Here is an 18,878-nt window from a genome sequence, read left to right as displayed (position 1 = left end):
ATCACTCCTGCGAGTGGTGGTGTATCCTCCAAAAAAAGAGTTAGCAAGAGTGACTTGATTTTCTTGTGAAAATTTGGGTCTCTCTGTTTGCTTGTTTGGTTTCCTTTGTTTGATATTCTTGGCTCAAGTGTGTGCATTGTTTTGCTTTTTCATTATGCTTTTGAGATTATTTAACATAATTGAATTTTTTGGGTTATTGTGATTTTTGTTCAAAGCATGATGTTGGTTGATGCTTTATTGTTGATTGATTTTCTATTGTCTCTACTTCCTGTTAAACCATAAATTATTCTTTTGATTTCATATCTTTACAGAGAATGTGTGCTTTTCGATGCGTTAAGAAGTCTAGAGCTGTTTCTAGAKAATGATCACCATCAATCCTTTAAGATTTTGGGATTGATTATAATGTATGAATCCCTAGATAAGTTCAAACAAATGGTATGTGATAATGCATATCCTATATYACAAGYCCTTATGTAATCTACCATACCATGCGTTCACACAAAARGCAAACATCCATAGAGTCTGCACAATGATATTTTGCATAGAAGCTGTCAAGGTCTGAAACTATGGAAGAATTTATTACTTGAAAACTCTGTTAGGGGCCGTTTACTAAACACTTACTCGGTAAATGTTTACCGATAAAATTTAACACTGTTATTTACCTACCGGGTAAGTTTTTAGTCCGTCAAAATGACATCGTATGCAACAGTTTATCCGGTAAGCGCTTACCGGGATAAGAGTCATCGTCCTCGCTTACCGGGTAAGATTTTTGGTCCTTACCATATTCATCCGGTAAGGTAATATGACTTGGAAAGCGTTTACTCGGGTAATTGTTTAGTAAACGACCCCTTAGTAATGCAAATGATTTAAGACAAGTTAGCGTACCAGAAAAAGGCTCTGCAGAAGAATCAAAATGGAAAGGAGGAGAATAAGGTGAAGAAGAAAGGAGGGAGCTAAAATTCCTATCCATGCGAAGATTTATTGGGTAAGACTCTCCGTCTTCATCACTATCTTTATCACTGCTCTTACCGAGTCAGATTTTTGACCCTTGTCATGTTCATCCGGTAAGGAAAGTTACCCAGTAAGCACTTCCTAGGTAAGCGTTTAGTAAACGACCCCTTAATTATTTTTATATACACAATACTTCATTCATATTCTGAAAGATAGCTTACAAAATGCTTTTAATTTTTTGATTTTGAATGGCTTTTTTAACCCAATTGGAACCAGTTGTTTATTCATGTACTTTTGATTTGTGTATAGATTTGAAGTAATTGATTCAAAGATGTTTAAAGTCATTGTGTAGGCGATGATTTTAGATCTGGTTTGAAGTCATTGTGCTTCATCTGTTGTTTACTRAGCTGAATTTTGGGCTTTATCAGGTTTTAGTCTTCTGGCTRACAAAGAAAGTGTATGCTTTATGGTTGCATCACAACATATCTAACAGAAGCTTGGYTGGGATGAAGGAATTTTGGAGAATGGTTCCTATTTATGGTTRCATTAAATCAGATYWTTATGTAATTCTTTTACTATATTCTTCTTTTAGATCGTTTAGGGAAAAATGAACATAGAAAACTAGATTATGAATTTTACGACCCCATTGGTCGTATTATATTCTAAATATTTGAGTGTATCTTGATGTTACTTTTATGCCCCTTTTGTTTATCTACGGTTTACCTATATCTATACAACCTTATAAACAAAATTTCATAAAAGTATTACTATGAGAAATAAGAGTTATTGGCATGCTATGCTATAATAATAAACGGAGGTTGCAGGACTTGTACAATCTTGATCACTCTTAATGTAGGTAATGTCCTGCTTTCTATCGATACTACATCTTATGCATAACCAAATTAAAATCAATCTGTTGTCAAATTTCAACATCAAATACATTATTGGATTGTTTCAGTTCCTGTCAAATCAATCATCAATATGTCCACTTACATCTTTAAAAAAAAAATCATCCCGCCGCATTGCGCGGGTACACAACTAGTCTTATAAAGCAAATTTAACAAAAGTCTTAAAGTCTTAAAATACTAAATGACCAAGATACCCTTTATATCACTTTTTCACCTTCTCCTCTCCTCACATACACTCACCCTTTCACAACCGATTTTTTTAAAATTATAATTTTAAATTTACACTTTATACCTTTATAATTAGTTAATTAATTTACTTTACGTCTTTTACTTTTAAATGTTTCATTTTAAACATTTATCAAATTAATATAATCGTATATCAATTAAAACATGTTTAAAAAATACATTTTTATTTTAACAAGGTACACCATTATAATCGTCTCGTTAATACCTTCGGAATGAGTTCAATATTGAATAGTTTTTGACTTAATTATATTATTATATGTTATATATACTGTGAAAAAATATTTTTAATATTTACGATTTATACTTTTATAGTTATTTATTTATATATATACTAWATATTTTGGGGTTAAGTTGTCCAAATTGCACTGTATAATATGTTCTTGGGTTTTTTTGAAATATATATACATGTATTAATTCAACCTTAATCTGAGTTTCTGAACAAGAAAGATGGTAAGTAGTTGAAATTTTATTTTAAAACTCATCTTTTTTGGTCTTTTCATGACTTATGATATGTCAAATTTGTAGTTTTCTTTATTGGTTATGAGTATTTATCTTAAAACTCAAGTTTCTTGGTTCTTTGCTCTTGGTGTAAATCGAACACATTTGTGGAATTGTTTAAATATGTTGAATTTTAAATATATTGGATTTTAAACTGTCATACAATTTTTTTTCCATCGATAGTCTGTAATTGGAATCATAACTCTTATTTATTCAAATTGTATTAATATGTAAAGATCAAGTGTAACATATATTATCGTTAAATCTTATCTTATAAAACCAGTGAAACTTCAAAATCGTTAAAATTCATGACTCTCGCCGCATTGCGCGGGTACACAACTAGTATAATATAGATATGTAGCTTATGATGAATCTCACATATTTTGAAGTTTTCAAAAGATTAAGTTTATATATATATATATATATATATATCATACATTTATCTACATTCAACTATATTTATTTACCTATTTTTATCATCATAAATATAGTTAAAAGTACTGAAAAATAGTTGAAGAAAATTATATTAGATTAAAAATATATATATTTATTAGATCAGTTACTTACATATAATATATGATGATGGTATAAAATAAGAAGGGAAAGGTGTTAAATGTGTGTAATAATCAAATAATAAACGCTTTCTTTCTGCAGCAACGGGCTACACATCAAACTTCATCTTCTTCGGAATCGCATTTTCATATGTGATAGATTCATATCCAGAGGGACAGAGAAGGAGATGAGATTCATAATAGGGATTTTCATTTTTCTTTTGAGTTTATCTTTGATTGAGGTTGTAAAAGGTTCGATTCATGAATATAAGAATGAGGGCTTCATACCTCGATTCAATTCCTTCTTCTTTCATGGAGGTAGTGAGGGAATGTATGCTTCTAAGGTCCATGGCAATGCCTCTACCGAAGATAAACCTATAAATGGCAAATCCTTCATACGGTACAACTTTTTTTGAATTTAATGTCTGATCTACGATTTAATTGTAATGCTTCCTGTTTTATGATATGCTTCAATCCATTGTTACGTTGAAATCTTTAGATGATTATCGGACCACCTTAGGTAATTGAGGGGATAAAGCTTATGGCTCCCTCACCCTCTATCCCCAACCAAAAGTTTTGGCTTTGGGTATCAGATAAATTGCTATTTGTTTTCCAAAATTGGTATATGTTTTAACTTATGGAGAAAAATTGTCCAACAAGTTGAATAGTACTAAAATTCATATCAATTGGAACTTGCGGTGAGATACCCATATGGTTTGAGCTAACTAATCAAAAGGCCCGTTTTACTTTAAACTGGATCTTATATTTACTTCTACACAATGTGAAGTAGTACTTGTTAAAATTGGATCAATTGGTAACCTTTGATCACTTCCTACAGATGTGTGTACGATAAAGAATGAGAGATTTTTAAGAAACTGGGTGCTTACCTTAGGGTGTTTTTTTTGGGGGGGGGGGGGGTGGTCTGGTAAAGCAGGTATTGTAGTAGCCAAGCGGAGCTAGTTTGTGGTCGGAGTTGTAAAGTGGTGATAGCTGTTTCTATTGGCTGACTCGATAACCAGCATCCTCTATTGGAACCAGCAATTTAAGACATACATGATGATGCGGAGAGGGTGGACTTGCAGGATTGAGAGACGAGTGGTACGGACAGTTATTTAGGATATATATATATATATTATATATATAGTGTGTGTGTGTGTGAATGATTAGGCTGTGGAGATTGTTATGCTATTAAGTACATTAAGTTTGTAAGGATAAGCGTTTGCTTTCATTCTATTGTTTACTTCTACTTTTCTTAATCTTCTGGCCAGTGTTATTGCAGTATACTCTTTAAAACCATTTTCTAGTATTGTTTTGTGTTTGTGAGGGGTGGGGGTTTGGGCTGAAGTTTCGGCTCAGGCATAAAGAAAAGCTCCATCACTGAGCAAGGAGGTTATTGTGTGTGTTGCTCTAAGCTGCTTGATTGGTCCAAAGTTTGTCATCCCTTGGTCCTCTTTTATAGCATCAGTACTTGTTGACTAGTGAGATGGAGGCCATTGTAGTGGGAATATATATGATATATTTTTGTAATTGTTAATATTTCAAAGTCGAATTGTGGGTCAAATGGAGCAACCTCGTAGCTCCACCGAAGTCTAAGGATATTCTTTCAGACTACGTGTAAAATCCATTTTAATGACCAACTTTTGGAGGCCTAACTTGTGTGTGCATCTAATGTCAAGTAATGAGAATTTGGAAACAATCTCTTTGCAAAGTCCATTAAAAAGATTGTGCAAAAAACTTTCCACTCCAATCCTCTCAATTGCAAGAAGCCTTAGTGAAGCACGTTTCCAGTGGATCTAAGTCAAGAATGATGTTGCAAATTTCTCTGTGCTCTCGTTGTGATTGGCATCCAGTGACTTACACATAAGTACATATTTGCGTCCCCATAGCACATGCCTATTCATCTTATTATAGCCAAGCCTACCAGTAACGCATAGTTTGGATCCTGGTCGAAACGACATCACAATTCCACTTTATTCATACCCTGCCTTGTGATTCCAGGTTTGAGTCTATCATCTTTCGAAGACCAAAGGAGGTTGCTGCTAAGCAGAATGAGATGCAACAAAGTACTGGTTTGGTTGAGGCTATAATTGTTGAAGTGAAAAACCGGGATAAGATTGGTGGTGCATATTTAAATTCCAATGCTATATGTTGTACACCTGAACTTGCCAATGATGGTTCCTGCAAGGTAGGAGAAGTCATCATTCGCCAAGACCCTGATAATCCTGGCTGGCCTAAACGGATACAGACCCCCTTTGAGGGAAAAAATGAAGAGGCAAAGATGTTGCTGCAAACTGTTGAGATCAATAGAACAGGAATGTATTATCTGTACTTTATGTTTTGTGATCCACAACTCAAGGGAACAATAATGAGTGGAAGAACTGTGTGGAGAAATCCAGATGGTTATCTACCAGGGAAGATGACACCATTTTTGCCATTTTATGGATTTATGTCTCTAGCTTATCTTATGCTTGGTCTTTTATGGTTTCTTCGGTTTGTGCAACATTGGAAGGATATAATACAGTTGCACTACCACATCACGGCTGTTATTGGTCTGGGAATGTGTGAGATGGCTCTTTGGTATTTTGAGTATGCAAATTTTAATGTCACGGGAAGCAGACCAATGGGAATTACTCTTTGGGCAGTAACTTTTAGTGCTTTTAAGAAGACTTTCTCTCGTCTTCTTCTTTTAGTTGTATCAATGGGTTTTGGTATCGTGCGACCCACCTTAGGAGGTGTAACTTTGAAAGTGTTGCTTCTTGGTCTGATATACTTTGTGGCTTCAGAAGCTCTTGAACTTGTTGAAAATCTTGGAAATATCAACGATTTTTCTGGGAAAGCAAGAGTCTTTCTGGTGCTACCAGTTGCTCTACTGGATTCATGCTTCATTCTTTGGATCTTTTCATCATTATCTAAAACTTTGGAAAAGCTTCAGGTAAATTCACTGTTAATTCTTTTCGCTTCATTGCAATCTCAATCAACATACCTATCGTATCTGTCATGACAGGTATGTGGTATTTACTATCACGTAAAGTGATGATGATGTCTGCAAGTTTATGGTTTTTGATTGGGCCAATAGTCTAAAGTATGAAAATCATTAAGTGGTTTGCATGTTGCCAGTGTATCCTTACTAAAGTGTAGTTGTTCACATGCTTTCTCTTTATACAATAAATGAAGTATGCTGTGTGCATGTTGCCCATACATCCTTGTTTTAAAGAACCTAGCAAATTCGTAATATTATTCACTACCGGCTTCCTATATTAAGAAAAGGGAAATTTGTGTTTGTTGACTTCTTCATATCGATAGATTATGTAAATTAATCCATCAATACATGATAAAAAAAGATGTTCATGTGGTAATTAGGGTGAAAGTTATTGTGCACTAGATTGATTCATGCCATCCTTTCATCATTTGATGCTTTCTTCGCATAAAAGATATAGCCAATTCTTTCTATTATGTGGGAATTTTTGGTTTCTGTTTTTTATTCAAGTGCTTACCATGATCTGTATGTACTTATCAATTGCGATAAGAATGACAACAGAATAATCGATACAACAAACTAAATCAAAGGATTACGCTATTTGATTATCGGATTCAAAAGATTGAGATGAAAAATCAAAGGAAGCCGATGAACGGCCTTTCCTCCTGCCCAAGCTTTCACAGCCGAATTCTATCTATTGAATAATATAATTCTTGCCTGACTCCTTATTCCTAGTAGGATTCATATTTATAGCATTCAATTTAAAATTGGGCTTGGGCTAGGGCTAGTGGTTCCGGGGGGGCCGTTCCCTATCAATGTCGCCGTGTTTAAGAGCAGGCTTACCTGAAGTCAGTGAACTGAGTTTGAATGACGATTGCATCCTTCCAAGTAGTTGCTCCAATGCTACCGTACCCAATTGAATCAGTTGGTTATTTATAATGGCTGTTGTATCCCCTATAACCGCGTGCTGGCCATGTCTTAAGCAAAGGTTGACCGTAACGTGAGGAGGAGACTCCCTGCAACTCAATAAGAGTTCCATCTTTCCAGAACCGCATTTGTTGGGTCTGCCAATTAGAAACAACATCGTCCAATGTTCCTAACCACTCTATGCGTAGAAGCATGTCTAAGGGTCTCAAATCATAGACCAAAGCATCTACGATACCTGTAAAGGTCCCCAATTGTATAGAGACCCCTTGGCATATTTCAGAGATGCCAACCCGGGTACAACCACCAAAACAGACGGAAAGAGGGTTTGTTTGTCGAATTTCCAACCCTAAAATCATTAACTGTTTCAAGATGAAATTGTGTGTTGCCCCACTGTCAATCAAAATTAGAGCTGGTACGCCCCATAATTCCCCTGCTAGTTTATGCGTCTTCAAGGACGGAGAGAAGTCTGATGCAATTACATAGAACTCAAGGGCATTACACTCCCCTTCTAAGACCGGATCATCATTTCCTTTTTCCTCAATATAACGAACTTGACCATCCTCACCTACTTCTGTTAGACTTGGTCAGCTAGGATTCGAAATAAAATCCCATTTGTTTAGGGATATTAGTTGTTTTTTATTTAGTCTCGTCTTTATCCCGTTTTCTTAGGAGCAGTAGTTGTTTTTCCTTCATGTATCGTCTATTTAAAGGCCATTTGGCTGTGATTAATAAATGATCTTTGGAGTTTGGCTATAATTGCTTTCTTATCATAGAGATACTCAATAACCTCGTCACCGTCGGCCAACAAAATCACCCGCAGTTGCCCTTCCGTACACTTATGCTAAGGAGAGTACCTTAGCCCACAACTGAACTACAATCCTCGTTTGCGACGATCCCCCCGTTCCTATGTAGTCAGATGTCTAGTCCTGCAGATTGAGTGGTGTTGGTGTTATACTTTGCGGTTTCAAATGATTTTGGTTGGACTTGGCCAGTAGGGTAACTGCCATGACTTGTTGGGTAATAGGAAGAGTGCGGAGGATTGGCACTTCCCTTTTGATTATAGTTCCAGGTTTGGCTTTGGGTCGTACTACCCATTCTAAAATTGAAAGACGTCTTCCCTTTGATACTGGTTTTATCCCCGTCGATGGTTGTGGCTGTCGCCACATGACGGGCCAGATTCATAGCCTGTTCACACGTTCGTGCTTGGAGTACCCTGACCCAATTCCTGATATCATCCTAGAGACCATGAAGAAACATCCCTATTGCTTGATCTTCCATTTGGTCTAGAATAAGGGCCGAGAGAACCTCAAAATTCTCAATATACTCATCAATGTCTCCCTCTTGATACAGGGACCCTAGTGCGTCATGTGCGGGCATTTGGTCCCTCCAAATCGAATCAACAATTTTTCACAAAATTGTTCCCAAGTGGTTTGGGGATGTTTAATCAAGAGATTTGTGAACCCATTTAGGGGATCCATCCATACGCATTTGGGTTAGATTCAATTTATGAGAAGAAGAGGTTTTATACCTGGAAATAAAATTATGCTTTGGTGATCCATCCTCTGGGATACATCACTTCTGCTTCTATTGTAACAAAAAGATTCCCGTTTTACGTGGAAAAGGCCCTTCATCATTTTTAATGTCTCTAATTCAAAAGCGAACACTTCCAATTACGTAAATCAATAGTTCAAACCGCACTCAAAGGTAGGGCATTTCGATTTTTGGCAAGTCATCATCCAATAAGAAGGGTAAACTAGTGCTAGTTGATGCGAGTTACTTCGGAAACAAAAGGACTCCGGAGAAGCAAATCTTAATCGAACCTATATTTGCTCACCTACAGAACCGGAAGCGCCAAAGTAATTTATGAGAAGAAGAGGTTTTATGTACCTGGAAATAAAGTTATGCTTTGGTGATCCATCCCCTGGGATCAACACCTTCCTATTGGGAGTTTCACCTTTGGGCATCGAAAATAAGGGAGTTTTAAAATGTTACCGCTGAATAAGGAATCCAGTCCTTGGGTCGGGATTTTGAACGGAGTCCCATCATCTTCCTCCTCATAGTTTGGTCATTCTCCTTGATACTTCTGATAACTCATCGTGAGTTTCTTGAGGATTTGGTCAACTCATTTAGGATCTCCTTCACTGAATTAATAGAAGTGGACGGATCGTTCACCTGGTTAGTTAGCGCTTCAATTTTCCCATCTTGAGCATCAATCCTTGATTGCAATAGAGTATTCACCTGAGTGAGTCTCTGGAGAGACTATCATTTCCCGACAATGGAACCAAATTGATAAGAATGATAACAGAATAATCGATACAACAAACTAAATCGAAGGATTAAGCTATTTGATTATCGGATTCAAAAGATTGAGATGACAAAATCAAAAGGAAGCCGATGAACGGCCTTTCCTCCTGCCCAAGCTTTCACAGCCAAATACTATCTGTTGAAAAATATAATTCTTGCCTGACTCCTTATTCCTAATAGGATTCATATTTGAAGTATTCATTAAGGGTGTAAATGATATGAGACAACCCGCGAGCTACTCGAGATCGACTTAATAAAAGCTCAGTCAACGCTCGACTGGAATAGGCTCGGCTCGATATATTAACGAGTCGAATGACTCGAATCGAGCTACCCAATACGTGACTCAAAAGCTCGTGAGATACTCAAAGTTTTATATATATTTAGTTTTAAAATATTATATATAATTTATAAAATATAATACAATAAAAAAATGTCTTATATTTTTAGATATTTGAACAAAATTGTGCATTTTTTAATTATAAAAACTAATCAATTATTTTTTAATTAAAATAATAATTGATAAGGCAAAAAAACACTATAGAAGTATCGGTGAAGTTGTCCCACATTGGAATAGAGATAGTAAAGGAATGAAGTGGTGTATAAAAAGAGAGGGAGGTGAAGGGAGTTTCTAACTTTGTCTTTTTTATGATGAAGTCTGAGGTGCATCCCTTTAGTTTTATAAAATTGAAGAGAACACCTTTAAGTTTTATAAATTTATAAGAGAAGACCCTAAAATTTCATAAATTTCAATTGGTGAGCTTGGTTCGAGCTTCATTCAACTTGGAACTTCGAACTTGATTCAGGTTGGAGTTCGAGCTTCAAACGAGTTCGAGTTTAAAAAATTGGGCTATCGAGTTCAAGTCGAGTATATCGATACTCGAGCTCGACTCGCATCATTTACACCCTTAGTATTCATATCTAAAATTGGGCTTGGGCTAGTGGGCCAATGGGTCATTCCCTATCAAATCACAAGTCAGTTATAGAATGGAATGTTTTTGTTTTTTCTTTCTGTTTGAAGTTGTAATTGTTTTCCTTTTTGATGTTTGCTTATGATGGAAGTTGCCAATCAGCTTCCAGTGCTGAAGTTTAATGGAATATGGAGGTGGTTTAGCATTACTCATGCATCACAAGAAACATGCTCAATCTTGATGCAATTTGAGATAATTATATTATTTTGCCTATGTTGTCCCAGATACGGAGAAGCATGGCCAAACTTGAACTATACCGAAAGTTTACTAATGCTTTAGCGGTATCGGTGTTGGTTTCTGTTGCTTGGATTGGCTACGAGGTACTCTACGACTGATTTTTTCATATTGATTTCCATCTTTACACCTTGCCCGGATTTTTACTTTAGTTTATCTAATAATCATAATCGTTAATATTGCTATGCTGATATGAGGTTGTTGATATTTGCATGTAATTGTATATATGACAACTGGTATTTATTCTTTTGCATCCGCATTGATCTCTGAATCGTCAATTATTGAATTTGTATGTTATTTGTTCAGTTGTACTTCAATGCAAGTGATCCGTTGAGTGAATTATGGCGACGAGCTTGGACCATCCAAGCTTTCTGGGCTTTTTTGGCGTATATACTTTTGGTGGTGATATGCTTTCTCTGGGCTCCTTCGCATAATCCTACCAGGTACCATCTGAATCCTTGATTTTCTTTGCATATATTGGATTTTTGTCATCAAAAGGGAATACGATGAATACATCATAAGCTTTATGCCACACAACTCCCTCAGTTACAAACTTTAAGTCTGCAATTGACTCTTAGACGTATTGGAATAGAATAATTTCCGTAGTTATCTTCCCTTACCTTGTGCCTTAAGTTTAGGGACTTCCATATTTATTTTCTTAATTCCTGTATTTATTCTATTAACCATTAATAAAAGAAAATAACTTTGAGCCGTTAATTTCTATATGGTATCAGAACCAAGTTAACCAAACACACAAAACCCTAGCCGTTCAACAATCATGACCGGCGGCACTGAAGGTTCGGCCGGAAAGAAGAAAGAAGACGAACCAGACGTGAACTCCCCGCTGTATATTCATGCATCGGATTATCCGAAACAGATGCATGTCAACGAAACTTTTACCGACAACAATTATACGGATTGGTCTTAGGAGATCATGAATTTTCTCTTCGCCAAAAACAAGGTGGGTTTCATTGATGGGTCAATCAAGAAACCAGAGAAGGATTCAACTGACTACATGCTATGGATGCGCTGTGATGCCATGGTGAAAGGTTGACTAACGATTGCTATGGAGGAGATAAGATCCAATGTAAAGTATGCCAACACCGCTTCTGAGATCTGGACCGATCTAAAGGAGCGTTTTGGAAAAGAAAGCGCGCCGAGGGCATACAAATTGAAACAAACCCTATCGACGACACATCAGAATGGAGCCACCGTTTCAGTCTACTACACCAAGTTGCACAGCCTTTGGGACGAGATTGGGTCTGTGTTGTCGGTGCCCAAGTGTTCCTGCAACAGTTGTACATGCTACGTCGGCAAAAAGGAAAGTGGGCTGAGAGAGAAAGAAAGGCTCTATGAGTTCCTCATGGGTCTTGATAGTCACTTCTCCGTGATCAAAACCCATATACTCGCCATGTATCCCATACCAAGCCTTGGGAACGCTTACCACCTCGTGGCTGAGGACGAGCACCAGAGAGCTATATCAGCAGATAAGAAGCCGACTATAGAAGCTGCTGAAGGAAACCAAAACCAAAAGCGTGACAAACCGACTCAAAAGGATGCCAAACGGGTTGACGTGGTCGAGCATTGCATCTTCTGTGGAAAGGATGGGCATTCACGAGATGGTTGCTTCAAACGGATAGGCTATCCAGAATGGTGGCCGGGAAACAAGAAACGTGAAGAAACAAAACCGAAAGCAACCTTCATTGAATCTAGATGCAGCTCTCCCATTCCCGGACTAACCAACGAACAATATGTCTTTTTTGAAGCACTTTTCAGAAACGGGAAGCTCCGATAAGGAAGTTAATGCTCAAAAGACGTTTATGACTGGTAAAGGTAATGACAATGATTATTGGGTGGTTGACTCAGGATCTACTGAGCACATCACTCGCGATGGTAGTATCCTTGAAAATAAAACCAAAAGTTACTTTGAAACCCCAATTGTCATTTCCAATGGGGATGCAATGTCGGTTGAAGGGAAAGGAGAATGTCTTTTGCCACATGGAACTAAAATAAAAGGAGTCTTACACATTCCCGATACTTGCAATCTTTTATCCTTAGTAGACTGAGCAAGGATCTTCAGTCTGCTATAACATTCTTTCCGGATTTTTGTGTCATGTAGAAACTTCACACGAGGAGCTTGATTGGTGCGGGTGAGTGCAAAAATGGTCTATACCGAATGGGGATGATTGGAGGTGAGAAGAAGGCAATGACTACGACTGTGGATATCTGGCACAAAAGATTGGGACATGCATCCATTGATAAACTTGCTCAAATAGATTTTCTTAGTAATAGTTCTTTTGATCAGATTTGTGATTCATGTTCCAAGGCAAAACACACCAGACTTCCTTTTCCAAATAGTAATATTAAAGCCAATGATTGTTTTGAGTTAATACATTGTGATATCTGGCACAAAAGATTGGGACATGCATCCATTGATAAACTTACTCAAATAGATTTTCTTAGTAATAGTTCTTTTGATCAGATTTGTGATTCWTGTTCCAAGGYAAAACACACCAGACTTYCTTTTCCAAATAGTAATATTAAAGCCAATGATTGTTTTGAGTTAATACATTGTGATATCGGGGGGGAATATCGTGTTCCTTCTATTTCTGGGACAAATTATTTTTTAACCATAGTCGATGACTTTAGTAGAGCCGTTTGGGTTTTTCTTCTAAAATTCAAGCACGAAGCAAGCAGTCGCTTGATGAGTTTTCACAACATGATAAAAACTCAATTTGGAAAACCCATCAAAAGAATCCGTACGAACAATGGTGGTGAGTTTACTTCAAGCGACATGCTAACGTTTTACAATGAACATGAGATTTTGCTTGAAACTACTTGTCCATACACCCCACAACAAAATGGGGTTGTGGAAAGAAAACACAGACATTTGCTTGAAACCGCTAGAGCCCTAAGGTTTGAAGCCAATTTACCCAAAAGATTATGGGGAGAATGCGTCCTGACAGCAAAGTTTATCATCAATCGGTTGCCTTCCAAGATCATTGGGAACAAGACACCCTATGAAATTGTTTTTAATCAAAAGCCAGCAGTTACATGAAGATTTTCAGGTGTCTAACCTACTATAGAAACACAACAACCAATGGAGACAAGTTTGAAGTAAGGGGGAGACCGGGGGTGTTCTTGGGGTACCCGCAAGGTACAAAAGGTTATAAAATCTATGACATAAAAGAGAAGATCATTATATCCAGGGTTGTTCGGTTTTGTGAGAATAAATTTCCTTTTGAAAAACTGGCCCATACACAAGAGGAAATAGATCCCTTCGACCCACAAGACCAATCGGCCCAACATGATGACCCACATGAGCCCCTCGATTCAGCAGCCCTTCTGAGAACGATCAGCAGGATAATAACGATGACTTGGGTCAGGAAGTTCTCCCCGAAGGCCCAGATCACGAGACTCCCAGCCCAGTCTCGAATAACATGGGAAACACGGATTATGAGGTAGAAGAAGCGGTACCAGACCCCTCGGATCAGCTGAGTCAACCCAAACGACATCAGTCTCAACCAAAACGTCTCGATGACTTCGTTGTGCAACTCCTCCCTTCGGTTGACAATGCTCAAACCCCACCAACTCAAGCTTCCTCGACGATACACCCTTTATCTAATTTTGTCTCGTATGATCATTTTTCTAACTCATAAAGTTTTTTTAGTGGCTATCGATCCACCGATGAGCCAAAATTCTTTCATCAGGCCATCAGAGACGAGCGTTGGACAGAGGCTATGAGAAAAGAAATACGTGCTCTTGAAGAAAATGGCACGTGGACACTCGAAAACTTGCCCGATGGAAAGCATGCCATTGACTCCAAGTGGGTATATAAAGTCAAATACAAGCCCAATGGGGACGTTGAGAGATACAAAGCACGTCTTGTAGCGAAAGGGTTCACACAGACGGAAGGAATAGATTATCATGATACTTTTGCTCCCGCCGCCAAACTAGTCACGATTCGAGCACTTTTGGCAGTAGCTACCAAGAACAATTGGTTCATCCACCAACTTGATGTGAACAACGCCTTCTTGCACGGTGACTTGACTGAAGAGATCTACATGAAAATCCCACAAGGGTTTGCTAAAGAAGGTGAAACAAAAGTATGCCGGTTGAGAAAGTCCATCTATGGTTTGAAGCAAGCCTCGTGGAACTAGTATCACAAGTTCACCAACGCTCTTCTTGCTCTTAAATTCAAACAATCCAAGGCAGACCACTCTTTGTTCATTCACCAACGAAACGGAAACTTTTCAACGACCCTCATATATGTTGATGACGTCATCTTAGTTGGCAACGACATCACCAAAATGCAACACGCCAAAACCGAACTCGACAACAAATTTAGCATCAAAGATCTCAGGGATCTCAGGTACTTCCTCATCATAGAAGTTGCTCGTACTGCCGAACGTTTGGTGTTGAGCCAAAGAAAATACACCTTGGACATTCTTGCGGATTGTGGTTTCGAAGGATGTAGGCCAAGTTCTTTTCCCATGGAACAAAACCATAAGCTAGACAAAAGTGAGACAATGTCCTCTCAAGGCCAGTCTTTCAACCGCCTCCTTGAAAAATCACCCGATGAACCTCAAGTTGATGCTAGCCGCTATCGACGCATAATTGGCCGCCTCCTTTATTTGCAAGCCACTCGACCGGATATTGCCTACTCTGTCAATATCCTGTCTCAATTTGTGGCTGATCCATGACAGCCCCACATGATGCGCTGCATCGCACCCTTCGAGACATGAAACCACACTCGGACAAGATGTTCTGCTGCCGCGGGCAGGCGGCTATACTCTTACGGCCTATTGTGACTCTGATTGGCTTGGATGTCCTTACACACGTCGATCCAGGACTGGTTATGTTCTTCTTCTATGTGGTGCTCCCATCTCTTGGAAAACTAAGAAGCAGTCCGTTGTTTCTCATTCCTCTACCGAAGCAGAATACTGATCGATGGCTTCCACTGTTAGCGAGATCCTATGGGTCCGATGGCTCCTACAAGAACTCAATGTTGCTTCCGCTGGCCCGACCCCATTGTTCTGTGAATAGCTAATTATCCCGTGTTTCATGATGAGATGGACTGTTTTTTTGTTCGTGAACAAGTTGATTCCAAAGAAATCCAACCTTTCCCGATTGACTCCAAAATGCAGATTGTTGATGTTCTCACCAAAGGGTTGTGCGCTTCACAGCTTCGTTTCATACTTGACAAGATGAGCTCCCGAGATCTCCATGCTCCAACTTAAGAGAGAGTATTGGAATAGAAGAATTTTCTTAGTTATCTTCCCTTACCTTGTGCCTTAAGTTTAGGGACTTCCATATTTATTTTCTTAAGTCCTGTATTTATTCTGTTAACCATTAATGAAAAGAAAATAACTTTGAGCCATTAATTTCTATAAGACGAGCATTTTTCAATTTCAAAAATAAAATTTTGATTTAGCGCAAAGTAAGTTTTGCCTCTTGAAATGTAAAAACTATCCCAGTATGAGGTGTGCACTTATGCAGATCTGACCTATGCTCCAAAAGAGTATGCTCCAAAGGGTAATGACATTATTATGGTGCAGATATTCATATTCGGAAGTTGAGGACGTAGAAGAAGAGGGTATCTCTTTGACGGGCAGTGGAGTGAAAGTATCGGGAGAATTGATGGAGAGGAAACCTGCGATTATAACAGATCACGTGTTCGAGGTTATTGAGGAGGACAAAAGAGAATGACTGGTATTTGTTCTTTCTATCATGACAAGAATTAGTTATTGATGTATTCATTGTATACTTATGGGTGACTGATATATATATATATATGTACATACATATATCATGCAGCAGAGAGAATGCAATGAAAATGGCAGAATCATCTGAGAATTCCATTGCTGCAAGAAGGAATCTATATTTTCAGCAGACACCACGGCCAACTGATAGCGACAAACATACAATTTATGTGGATCGTTTCGTGTATTACGAAACCGGTCTTCGGCTTCTTGATTTGATTAGATTTGTTAGTTTTGAACATGGATTATCCTCCTCCTCCTCCCACAGGCCCTAATGTTTAGCAGTAGCAGTAGCAGTAGTTGTAAATGCATTGAAATGGGAGGATGATGATTTGTATGTGTAATATCTAATTTTAAGTAACACACATGTTTATGTATCTATGATTCTTTCTACATATAATATACCAAATCCCACTTTATCCGTAGATCGGGCTTTCAAAACTGGCTTCATTTTTTTATGATCCTGTAAATTTTTATACTATGACAGAGGAACGAAGCAGTGACTTGTGCCATCACATGCATCACTTTGGGCCCGTCCCTGCTCTCCGCTCTCTTATCTTTCCTCACACCCTCCCCTTCCCAGCATTGTTCCATCACCGACGTCATGGAGCTCCATCTCCGGCGATATCCAACACCAGTAGCCTCCATCTCCCGCTCCAGTTAGCCAACCCTCTTTCTCTTTTTTCCATCGTAGTAAGACATCTCCCCTGACTCTTTCCTTTCACACTGCACCACCAGATCGCAACACCCTCCAAAAGCCTCTCTTCCCAAACCTACAACCCTCTGGTGAATCCGTATCTAGTCTCCTCCTTCCCTTCCCTAAACCTACAACCCATTATCAACTTCTTCATTTTATCTTTGTTTCCAGTGGTTCTAAGACTTGTTTAAGTTGCACAGATAATAAATTTGTTGCTTTCGAAACGTAAAGAAACAGGTAAAGGTTTGGAGAGATAGATGCACGTAAGCAAAAGTGGTGCGAGGGAAGAATGTGGTATGCGATCAACCAAGGGGGAGGAGATGGTGTATGTGTGTGCGTGCACGATTCATATCTATAGGTTATGTGTTAATGTGTGTGTATACCGACCAACCCAACCCATGCATTGATCAATTTAGGGATGCTCAAAATACCGACCAACCCAACCCAACCCATGTGCAGCCATAGATATGGAGACCCCTTGGAATCAAATTAATGCGCGAAGATGCAACACAAAGAAAAACAGGGTGAGAAGTTGGTCAAACGTGATTACAGAGATATCGTCTTCCTAGACAGAATCATACCGATGGAAGAGCTTGGGAAAAAACAAAGGGGCCGTTTACCAAACACTTACCCGGTAAGTGTTTACCCGTAAAATTTAACACTATTACTTACTTGCCGGGTAAGATTTTACTCCACGAAAACAACACCGTATGCAATAATCGACCCGATAAGCTCTTATCGTGGTAAGAGTCGTCGTCTTCACTTACTGGGTAAGACTCTTGTTCCTTGTCTCGCTCTTACAGGGTAAGATTTTTGGTCTTTGTCATATTCATCCGGTAAAGTAATGACTTGATAAGCGCTTACCCGGGTAAGCGTTTGATAAACTGCCCCAAAAGATCTTTAGATGAGGATGGAAATGAGGGAACTTCATCAATGGAAGGATGTTAAGTTACATTTGGTAGAGGGTGTCACGTCGGGGGGATGTCAACGTGTTTGTGTATATATTATGTACATAAATAAAAATTTAATATATAATTTTTATTAAAAAATGAGAAAAAAATGAAAATAGAGTTTGATTTAATAGAGTTAAGCCAAAGGATCCATATTTTAAGAAAATGTAAACATTTAGAACATCCAGAGCGTAGCTTAAATGAGGTTTATGTACCGGTTTAAATTTTTATTGTAAAACCCAAAATATTAAATATATAAAAATAATATTGTACGAGTCTTTAAATATTGGTTTTTATAAGTTTATTTGAAGTATTAAAATATTTAAGTGATTAATCGAAAGAAATAATTATAGAAGTCTCGAAATAAGAAATAATGAAAATAAGGACAAAATGGAAAATACAATAAAATTGGTTTTTAATTTATTGGACCAAAAATGTGAATGAATGAGTTGAGCGGGACCAAATCTGTCACTTAATTAAAGTATTAAGAGTTTAAATTTGCTTTGGAATGTAAATAACGTCAAGAGGAGGGGTCTGGTTGTAAATGTCAGAAACTTCGGGGGGGGGGGAAGACGAACATCATCTTTTTCAAAGATGAGGGACCTGTTTTGCCAACAATGGTTTATATATATGTGTGTGTTCATATGGTTCTTACATTAACAAAAATAAATTAACAAAAATCATGATATTTTTTGATTTTGTAACTCCCAATTAATAATATGGAGTTACATAAAAAAGAAAATTGCATAAATACCCTTTTCCACTTAGTTCACATATATTTGTGAAATTGTAAATTTAAAAAATTAAAATTTTAATATGATAAATCACAACCGTTTATTGTAAGAATCAATTGTCAATATTGGTTAACATTTGAACCAGCCTATATATATATATATATATATATA

The 18,878-nt window shown here is 37.7% G+C and overlaps 1 protein-coding gene across 2 annotated transcripts; it reads left to right on the top strand.

The window, feature by feature from the left end:
• The first annotated feature begins 3,259 nt into the window (after positions 1-3,259).
• Positions 3,260-16,719, top strand: LOC112524101 (transmembrane protein 87A-like). Of its 2 annotated transcripts, none has more exons than XM_025133748.1 (6): positions 3,260-3,554; positions 5,153-6,086; positions 10,555-10,650; positions 10,871-11,007; positions 16,123-16,276; positions 16,387-16,719. In XM_025133748.1, the coding sequence occupies exons 1-5, from the start codon at positions 3,343-3,345 to the stop codon at positions 16,271-16,273; spliced, it is 1,530 nt and encodes a 509-aa protein (XP_024989516.1). In that variant the 5' UTR covers positions 3,260-3,342; the 3' UTR covers positions 16,274-16,276; positions 16,387-16,719. The 2 variants fall into 2 exon arrangements, with proteins under 2 accessions (XP_024989516.1, XP_024989515.1); XM_025133747.1 differs by having other exon boundaries at positions 16,382-16,719.
• The last annotated feature ends 2,159 nt before the right edge of the window (positions 16,720-18,878 follow it).

This window comes from Cynara cardunculus (assembly GCF_001531365.2).
Source record: "Cynara cardunculus var. scolymus isolate 2C chromosome LG 13, CcrdV1, whole genome shotgun sequence".
Taxonomy (NCBI): Eukaryota; Viridiplantae; Streptophyta; class Magnoliopsida; order Asterales; family Asteraceae; genus Cynara; species Cynara cardunculus.
This window is presented reverse-complemented; position numbering and strand designations above follow the sequence as displayed.

Coding starts and splice junctions, on each gene's coding strand:
- LOC112524101 (XM_025133748.1), top strand. CDS start 3,343: ATGAGATTCATAATAGGGATTTTCATTTTTCTTTTGAGTTTATCTTTG. Junction 3,555..5,152: donor AATGGCAAATCCTTCATACG/GTACAACTTTTT, acceptor TTGTGATTCCAG/GTTTGAGTCTATCATCTTTC. Junction 6,087..10,554: donor AAACTTTGGAAAAGCTTCAG/GTAAATTCACTG, acceptor ATGTTGTCCCAG/ATACGGAGAAGCATGGCCAA.